The sequence below is a fragment of the Schistocerca americana genome, chromosome 6 (genome assembly GCF_021461395.2).
Source record: "Schistocerca americana isolate TAMUIC-IGC-003095 chromosome 6, iqSchAmer2.1, whole genome shotgun sequence".
Classification (NCBI taxonomy): Eukaryota; Metazoa; Arthropoda; class Insecta; order Orthoptera; family Acrididae; genus Schistocerca; species Schistocerca americana.
In genome coordinates, this window is record NC_060124.1 from 609,028,257 (window position 1) to 609,038,634 (window position 10,378).

The 10,378-nt window shown below is 38.7% G+C and overlaps 1 protein-coding gene across 1 annotated transcript in view; it reads right to left on the bottom strand.

The window, feature by feature from the left end:
* The window catches only part of LOC124620346 (DNA mismatch repair protein Msh6), a 198,657-nt gene extending 193,505 nt beyond the window's left edge, over positions 1-5,152 (bottom strand). Inside the window, exons 1-2 of the mRNA XM_047147020.1 lie at positions 5,129-5,152; positions 4,624-4,779 (exon numbers count right to left, since the gene is read on the bottom strand). Coding sequence (XP_047002976.1) covers positions 4,624-4,779; positions 5,129-5,152 — 180 coding nt within the window. The remainder of the gene's footprint in view (positions 1-4,623; positions 4,780-5,128) is intronic.
* Positions 5,153-10,378: the final 5,226 nt, after the last annotated feature.

Genomic DNA, 10,378 nt, shown 5'->3' on the forward strand with positions numbered 1-10,378 from the left:
CGTATGAAATTAAGTTAAAAATTTCTACTTCCCAGACAGTTCATCATAAGAATAAACCTGATGTAAACATTGCACTATGTATTCTTCTGGGTTTGCTGTAACCTCATTGGATTTCCGTTTCACGTGGGACTTCAGCCAAGCTGTCTCGAGTACTGTTAAGTACGATAAGGGTGCGTTTTGTGCTGTGCGTAACGCGGACATCACCTTAACGATAATACAGGACAACAGCTTTACTGGCGCATTTACCTTGGACAGCACTGGCCAGTCGGGTGGCACAGCTAGCCTGCTGTGACGTGGCCAGCTGCAGTTCACACATAAAAAGAGAACGAGCAGAGTAATGTCATTTAATTTTTAAGTAGAATGAAACAATACACTGCAAATAATCCACAATACGCTCCTCAGACGACTGGATGAAAACCGCAACACGTTATCGTTTTTAGCTAAATGTACTGTTGTAATTAAAAACAAAAATTCCTTACTTAACCACAGAGTAATTTTTCTGCGTAAGCTGTGTGTCACATAAGAGAGTACTGAAGGATTTCACCGTACAGTTAAATATTGAAGCCCTGAAGGTATTACTTACAGTCAGTCGTTTGGTAATCTCTTAGCTCCTTCCTTATCCAAATCCGAGAAATACATTTCAGTTCTGGAAGTGTCACCTGCTACGTTGATAACGAGTCGATCAACAACAAATTCCACGAAGCCAACCAGGTGCCGCATTTTCTCCTCATCTTTTATGACGTGCAGTTCTATACACCTCCAGTGTTCGGCAGTGTCATGTGAAAAAGCTGCATGTGTTAGTTCCAGTATGTCTGGCAGCTTAACAGTCTTGCTACTTCTCGGGCCAAATCCCGCACCTTGGCTCCAGATCAGTTCTGTTGGGTTCATATTGTAGTGGTACAGTAGTAAATGTAAAAATGCAGCATTTGTATGATGTGCTCGATGCTGTGAAAACGATTGTTTTTCATGTTTCTACGATACTCTGTGGTATAAAATAATGGACATAGTACAAATAAAGACGATTTGGTTTTTCATTTTTGCCTTAAAAAATTAAATTGTTACATTTTCTTAATTTGAACAACTTTTGTGAACAATCTTTCATAAAACATCAATAATTAAGAATTTGTATTTGAAACGGAAACAGAAATTTCATGTCCAATATGCAATTAGAAACAAGAAGACGTGCATTATTCATTAAAAAAAATGACGACTTTTATAATTACGAGATGCAGGTACTTCGAACAGAACAGGCGGAGGGGGGGAGGGGGGGGGGGGGGGGTGGAATTTACACGGGGGAAATTCGACTGTACATGATTTTTGAAATAAAAACTACGTAGCTAAAACACGATTAAGAAAAACGTTGATGGCTGTTAATACATTTGAATATCTTAAAGTTTCATTTAACTTAACTTATTAATAAGATATCTAGCACATAAGTAGGAGCGTAACAACACCAGTACAAATGTGCTACGGCTTCTGACCAATCATCAGGTTTGTGTTTGTTTACATCAGGATTATTCTTATGATGAACGGATTATAGTTCCAATATAATGGAAGGAAACATTCCACGTGGGAAAAAATATATATATAAAAACAAAGATGAGGTGACTTACCGAACAAAAGCGCTGGCAGGTCGATAGACACACAAACAAACACAAACACACACACAAAATTCAAGCTTTCGCAACAAACTGTTGCCTCATCAGGAAAGAGGGAAGGAGAGGGGAAGACGAAAGGAAGTGGGTTTTAAGGGAGAGGGTAAGGAGTCATTCCAATCCCGGGAGCGGAAAGACTTACCTTAGGGGGAAAAAAGGACAGGTATACACTCGCACACACGCACATATCCATCCACACATACAGACACAAGCAGACATATTTAAAGACAAAGAGTTTGGGCAGAGATGTCAGTCGAGGCAGAAGTGTAGAGGCCAACTCTTTGTCTTTAAATATGTCTGCTTGTGTCTGTATGTGTGGATGGATATGTGCGTGTGTGCGAGTGTATACCTGTCCTTTTTTCCCCCTAAGGTAAGTCTTTCCGCTCCCGGGATTGGAATGACTCCTTACCCTCTCCCTTAAAACCCACTTCCTTTCGTCTTCCCCTCTCCTTCCCTCTTTCCTGATGAGGCAACAGTTTGTTGCGAAAGCTTGAATTTTGTGTGTGTGTTTGTGTTTGTTTGTGTGTCTATCGACCTGCCAGCGCTTTTGTTCGGATTATAGTTCCAGTTACATCAACAGTTTTTATTAAATAATAAACCTGTATTAGATAATAAACAAGTCCCTGGCATATTGTGATGCCTATTACATAAATATATCGTACATATAGTGTGAAAATGCAAGGAGGATCCTTAACTAACTTTTAGCACTTAAAACATCATTTCCAAGATTTTACACAGTTTTTTTAAAGACCCTTGAAAAGTGTAAAGCCGGGGTTTCGCTGTGTTTTAGATTCCTCAAAATGGAGAAGTAGTGTTTACCTAGTGGGGGCTACAAATCTCTTACATCAAATAGCACAGCCTCACATCATGTTTGATTAGTAACAACAGGGCTCTTAACCATTCAAAATACAAGGCATTGCAGTTATTACAAATCTGGCAATAATGTGAAAATACTGTAAGAAATATTAGTGCTCCCTGTAAATTATTTGATAATGTAAATATGAGGAGCAGAAATTCAATTTCATAGAACAAACAATTTTCAATGAAAATAGGCCTTGATTCTTGGAACATGCTAATTACTGTTATCCTTTACAGCTATCGGGGTATTCTTGAAACCACAGAGCAAGCAGTAGTAAATAAAAGGCAGCTAACTGATATCACTGGGGAAGCACCTACAGGACAGTCTTCAGCCATCCTTCCAACAATGGTGCTTCCGTAACTTATAGCCACTCTATGTACATAAAGCTTACAGCAGACTAATCTTATTTAGGGGGAAAAAATTTATTTCTGCAAAAACAAATTATATGAAAAAAATGTTTTCACTACATGACGTAAAAATGTGTCAGTTTTCAACACAATAATGCAAAAATCTGACTTTTTCCTTGTCCTTGCGTAATACACTGCAAGTCAGAGTTGCAGTTGACTGATGTCGGCTTCGTACTGTTCTCTATGTAACACTCACTTCTTCTCTGAACCCCGTCCCCAATGTGTTCAATTTAGCTGGTGAATGATGTTGCTCGAGAAGTACTATTAAACTTAACATTATGTGGGCAGCCAAATTGTTAATGCTGAAATGTAAATTCCCGTGCCAGTAGTTCTGGATACAAAAATATTTAATTTAGAAAACAAAATGATCCAACCAATATAGGATTGAGTTTGTAATGTAAGTAATTGTTAACTGCAGCTAATAATGAGGTGTTAAACAGTTAGTTTCCAGTGGATGGCATGTCATGAGGACAGTAAGTCAATGTCCAATATTCTGCTAGTAGTCTTGAAAGTCCATGGGATGGTCTGTTAGAACCACCAGTACCTAATACTGTGTAGTTTGATCAGCCACACTAAGTTCAGAGTTCATTTGTTTACATCTGCTCTGCCACAATTCACAGTGCATTTAAGCTCACTGCAATTACCAGGCAGTCCTAATTAAAGTGAAGCTTTCCACGGAGGTCCAGTGTGGGCTCTAATTATTGTATGACAGTGAAGCTTGGTAGATATGTTAATGGGTTAATGCAGAACCAATTTACGCTGGAAAAACATTGGTTCCAGTTTCGGCCACTATACAACATCTCATCAACGTCTCCAATGCTCATACTGACCAAACTGTGTCAGCGACAGTTAATAATACAATCAACATAATGCCTTTCTTACTTGTTTGAACTTTTCTGCCCACATCCTATTCCTAGTCCATATATAAACGTATGTATAAACGAAACATTCACTGTTTACTGATCAATCATTATACTGGGCATGAAGGGCGAGGCCATCAGAAGGCAGTTCGGTGGAGCTCCACAATTTACAGCAGTCAGGGAGATCATCCACGGCTGTCACACTTGACAGCACTGACCTAGCCCCCTCAGAATTCCACTTGTTTGGGCCATTAAAGGATGCCATTCATGGAAGACATTATGAGGATGATGAGATGACACACACAGGAAAGCACTGGCTCTGTCACCAGTAAAAGGATTGGTACCGACAGGGCATACATGCCCTTGTTTCGTGCTGGAGGATGGCCATAGAACGGGATGGAGATTACATGGACAAATCGGATGTGCAGGTAAGACACCATTCCTTCATGGGTGTAATTCTCATATTCTCATTATGTTCAATACAAAGAATTGTTGAAGGGAAAAAATGCAGTGCATTACTTTCTGGGCAGCCCTTGTAGTACCTTTTTATGTTTTGTAGATTTCTAGTATATATCTCTCAGATGCATCATCTTGAATAATCTTGAATAATTATATTGTAAGGAAACTGTATGTTTTGCCTTTCAACATACTAAACAAAACATTAAATAAGTCACAAATAAAAAGCAAACATCTCAATCCGCAACAAAAAATAGGACAGAAACACAATTTTGCTGTTCCTAAACACAGTTAATTGTTAATAAATATCATACAAATAGTTTCTAACAGCTACTTGTTGTTCCAACAGGTATTTTTTCATTTTTTAAAAACTGATCATTACTTACAGGTGTCAATGTTTTCTTGAAAGATTCTGGAACAAACAGTGTTTTAGCATTATAGTTTGGGTCAGTAGGCTTTCTTTTGTCTGCATCACGGATGTTCTCTGGCTTCAAAAACTCTAGTTTCAAATGTGTCCATTCATCAGCAGTTTCTGTTTCACCCTGTTAAAATAACAAACAAGATAAAAACGTAACAACTGCTGTTATTTTATCTTAAGCATCATGATGAAGCAAATTTTATCTCTTGTTAACAGTAAAGATTCTACATCAAGCACTGGAAAAAGTTCATTTCCATGAATATGTGATTTATTTAGGTATTTAATATAATAGGGAGATTAGAGGAAAAGTGGCAACACATACTACATGCAAATCTGTTAGCACACTTTACATATAAACCAAACACAAATTTTTCAGCACCATATTACATAAAGCTCATGATTCCTATATGATTCGTGTCATCATCTGAGAGTGATATATGGACATTTCTGTTACTTGTGTGCAAGCACATCACATTTTCTGCTTCAATTCCTATCATCCCCCACAGGTGAAATATTGCTGCAGTCTGCTCTGCAGAATATTCTGGCCTGAGCTGCCAGAATTGATGGTCATGTGTGTGTGAGGTGTGATTGGTTCTTCTTCCAACAAAGGCTGGGGCCAAAAGCTTATATGTAAGTGTCTTAATTGTACATATCTGCAACTTAGCATGTTACCTTTACATTAAGTGACGATCTATCTTTTCCTACATTGTTTATATTCCTACTGGGAGGTTCCACTGTATAATAAATCCAATCTACTTAATTTTCTGGGACACTTCAATTGCTTGTTTGTCATTACTGTTACAGACTAGAGGAGAGTAAAAGTTTGTAACATAACAAACAATTGCAAGTCACTGATTGCCACTGACTTAATATACAGGAAACTAGCCAAAACACAAAAACTTGTTTGCAGTTTTTTTTTCTTAAAAATACAATTAATGTAATATACTATTGAGGATATAAAACTAACACACAATTGACATCTTATTTTAATAACAAACAATCTGAAGTACGCGTCCTCCCCTGCTCAAATTTTCAGATCATCCTTCATGACATAACATTTCTCCACCAGGTTGACATGTAAGGGTTTTTCTTTCTTTTTTTCCCAGTGATATTAAATTAGTACTAAGCAATTCTTTTATTATACCTTTGTTACAAATTTTCATACCTACCCATGTATTGTGACATTTGAGTATTAAGCTTTAAACAATGGGTAGGCAACATACAATTATTCTCATTCCTGATGTTTTAAATGTATCAGAAAAGATCTGCAACAAATAAACTAGGGTTACTACATACAACCCCCCCCCCCCAATCCCATGAACCTTGCCGTTGGTGGGGAGGCTTACATGCCTCAGCAATACAGATAGCCGTACCATAGGTGCAACCACAACGGAGGGGTATCTGTTGAGAGGCCAGGCAAACGTGTGGTTCCTGAAGAGGGGCAGCAGCCTTTTCAGTAGTTGTAGGGGCAACAGTCTGGATGACTGACTGATCTGGCCTTGTAACACTAACAAAAACGGTCTTGCTGTGCTGGTGCTGCAAATGGCTGAAAGCAAGGGGAAACTACAGGCGTAATTTTTCCCGAGGGCATGCAGCTTTACTGTGTGGTTAAATAATGATGGCGTCCTCTTGGGTAAAATATTACAGAGGTAAAATAGTCCCCCATTCCGATCTCCGGGCGGGGACTACTCAAGAGGACGTCGTTATCAGGAGAAAGAAAACTGGCATTCTATGGATCGGAGCGTGGAATGTCAGATCCCTTAAACAAGTAGGTGGGTTAGAAAATTTAAAAAGGGAAATGGATAAGTTAAAGATAGATACAGTAGGAATTAGTGAAGTTTGCTGGCAGGAGGAACAAGACTTTTGGTCAGGCGAATACAGGGTTATAAATACAAAATCAAAGAGGGGTAATGCAGGAGTAGGTTTAATAATGAATAAAAAAATAGGAGTGCGAGTAAGCTACTACAAACAGCACAGTGAACGCATTATTGTAGCCAAGATAGACACGAAGCCCACGCCTACTACAGTAGTACAAGTTTATATGCCAACTAGCTCTGCAGATGAGGAAGAAATTGATGAAATGTATGATGAGATAAAGGAGATTATTCAGGTAGTGGAGGGAGACGAAAATTTAATAGTCATGGGTGACTGGAATTGGGTGACTAGAATTTGAGAGCAGGAAAAGGGAGAGAAGGAAACATAGTAGGTGAATATGGATTGGGGGTAAGAAATGAAAGGGGAAGCCATCTGGTAGAATTTTGCACAGAGCATAACTTGGTTCACGAATCATGAAAGAAGGTTGTATGCGTGGAAGAATCCTGGAGATACTGGAAGGTATCAGATAGATTATATAATGGTAAGGCAGAGATTTAGGAACCAGGTTTCAAATTGTAAGTCATTTCCAGGGGCAGATGTGGACTCTGACCACAATCTATTGGTTATGAACTGTAGATTAAAACTGAAGAAACTAAAAAAAGGTGGGAATTTAAGGAGATGGGACCTATATAAACTGAAAGAACCAGAGGTTGTACAGAGTTTCAGGGAGAGCATACAGGAACAACTGACAGGAATGGGGGAAAGAAATACAGTTGAAGAAGAATGGGTAGCACTGAGGGATGAAGTAGTGAAGGCAGCACAGGATCAAGTAGGTAAAATGACAAGGGCTAGAAGAAATCCTTGGGTAACAGAAGAAATATTGAATTTAATTGATGAAAGGAGAAAATATAAAAATGCAGAAAATGAGGCAGCCAAAGGGAATACAAACGTCTCAAAAATGAGATTGAAACTTTGAGGTTCACCGATGACATTGTAATTCTGTCAGAGACAGCAAAGGACGTGGAAGAGCAGTTGAACGGAATGGACAGTGCCTTGAAAGTTGGATATAACATGAACATCAACAAAAGCAAAACGGGGATAATGGAATGTAGTCGAATTAAGTCGGGTGATGCTGAGGGAATTAGATTAGGAAATGAGACACTTAAAGTAGTAAAGGAGTTTTGCTATTTGTGGAGCAAAATAACTGATGATAGTCGAAGTAGAGAGGATACAAAATGTAGACTGGCAATGGCAAGGAAAGCGTTTCTGAAGAAGAGAAATTTGTTAACATCGAGTATAGATTTAAGTGTTAGGAAGTTGTTTCTGAGATGATTTGTATGGAGTGTAGCCATTGGACGATAAATAATTTGGACATGAAGAGAATAGAAGCATGTGAAATGTGGTGCTACAGAAGAATGCTGAAGATTAGATGGGTAGATCACAGAACTAATGAGGAGGTATTGAATAGAATTGGGGGGGAAGAGGATTTTGGGGCACAACCTGACAAGAAGAAGGGACCAGTTGGTAGGACATGTTCTGAGGCATCAGGGGATCACAAATTTAGCATTGGAGGGCAGCGTGGAGGGTAAAAATCGTAGAGGGAGACCAAGAGATGAATACACTAAGCAGATTCAGAAGGATGTAGGTTGCAGTAAGTACTGGGAGATGAAGAAGCTTGCACAGGATAGAGTAGCATGGAGAGCTTCATCAAACCAGTCTCAGGACTGAAGACCACAACAACAACATACTATGTACAAAGCTAATCAGTTCATACACATACAGTGAAGAAATGCTGACTATACATAGATTTGTATAGAAGTGTGCAACATGATTTTCTTCACTTTACACTGCGCAAATTTCTAATGGCAGTTTTTGAAGTTTTAATATTTGAGACAGACCGTTTGAACTACCTCAAAATATAATTTCATATATTATTATATTACTGCCGATCCGAAGTCGCTCTGGTATACTATTGTCATTATTTTCACGCTTGTGGCATTGCATATCATCACTGCAAACGCTACACCATTTAATTTATTTGTGAGGTACTGTATATGCAAGGCCCTTGATAAATTTTTATCCAATTGCATTCCTAGGAATTTCACACAGCTGGCATTCCATTCTAATGAGCAGCTTAGTGCCTCAGACCACTAACACGACGTTTCAATGTTCAATCTTTAGTCAGTCCTACATATTTACAGCAATTTATTACTTCTTTCAACTCTGGCACTCATTTGCTATGGTTGCACTGTTGTTCAAGTAGGGAAAGTCAGGAATGCAAGGGCATAACATATGTGCCTCATGAGGAGCTGTGGTGTTCACACCAACCTTATGTTTGAAGACAGTGTTACACTGTGTAACATTATACATTTCTTGCTTTTGCTTGCCTACGTGCTTCAACAATACACCTGTAATATTTACAAATACAGAGTGTAATAAAACTATGTACACACAATTTAAGAGTGTTTAGAGCAGTTAAATTAACAGATTGTTCCGGTGACAGCGATCTACCGCAATAATTACACTCTTCTTTATGTGACCAAAATTTCATAGATGCACCGTTTCTCCACAATGGGTCCATGAAGGTTTTGATGCCAGCAATTTTCAGAGACTGTGTTCAAACTGCTGTGCACTGAATATTGTTTTAGGGATGTTCCTGAACTATTATAGACCTTTTTTTTTTTTGAGAGGGATGGGAATAAATGTTTGCTGTACAAGATACCGATAGACCCTTCAGATGAGTCAGCTGCCAACTTGCCTGATGCTGCAGCCATTGTTTGTGAGACACTTAGTCATTTCGAGTGCAATAGGAAATTGTTAGCATGCAGATGCCACTTGTGCATCAATATGAACCGATTACATTTTCAGTAACCTCTCTACAACAATACACAGCACAGAGCAGTCTGAACACCATCTGTGAATATCGATGGCATCAAAACTTTCGTGGAAACCTAGTGGGGAATTAGTACCTATGTGATTTTTGTAACATAAAAAAATGTTTTTTCCTGCTAAATACTCTAAAATTTTGTTTACATAGTTTTCTACAGCCTGTATACCCTCCCAAAATCTGTGCACTGCATAACAAAAAGTACTTAGTAAAGTATTGTAATGGACAGATGCTCCTATTCAACTACACTACACTGCCTATTCCTAAACGTAACGAAACACAATAATTTTGTTGTGTGTTGGGTCATGTCTTAAATTTTCAACATAAACTAATCATTGCATAATGGCACATGAGAAAGTAACTTTTAAGAGACATAAACTAACATGAAAATCAACATTAAATGTTCTACTTTCACCCCAGAACACAAACTACAAAAAGACAAGGGGGAATGGCTTAAGCATCACGCAGCACATTGTTCCCTCCCACTGCACATTGCGCCAATGCCCGCCTTTTTATGTGCACACAACTCTCCAGTCCAAGGGGCTGCTGGGATGTGTTTTAGATAAAGTTCCCATTTCCAGAAACTAGTATCGGGTGCTCTATCCTTGATATTGTAGGCTTTACCTGTGGCGGGGCTGAGTAGATGGTAGTGGGTGGGTCCAAGGGGCTGGTTTTTCTGCGGGTGCGATTGTGGGGTCAGAAACTAAGTTATGGATACCAGTTCGGCACTGGGTAGCATATTTAACAATTTTTAAAAATGTATTGTCTTTGACAGAATTAACCACCTTTCTGGTGTGTCTTCTGTGTGTTATCTGCAGCTTTTGCCTGTCATCTTTCTTGTCATTCGGCAATCTTTTTACTTCTTCAGTGATCTTCCTTTCACTTTAAGTGACCATTTTCTCATATACAGCAACTTCTTTCCATGTTTAGTGATATTTACCTGGCTACCAGTTGTTCCGAGTGACTGGTTTTCTTTATTTGGCAATGCTTTTTCTTCATTGTTCATGTTTCTTCAGGGCAG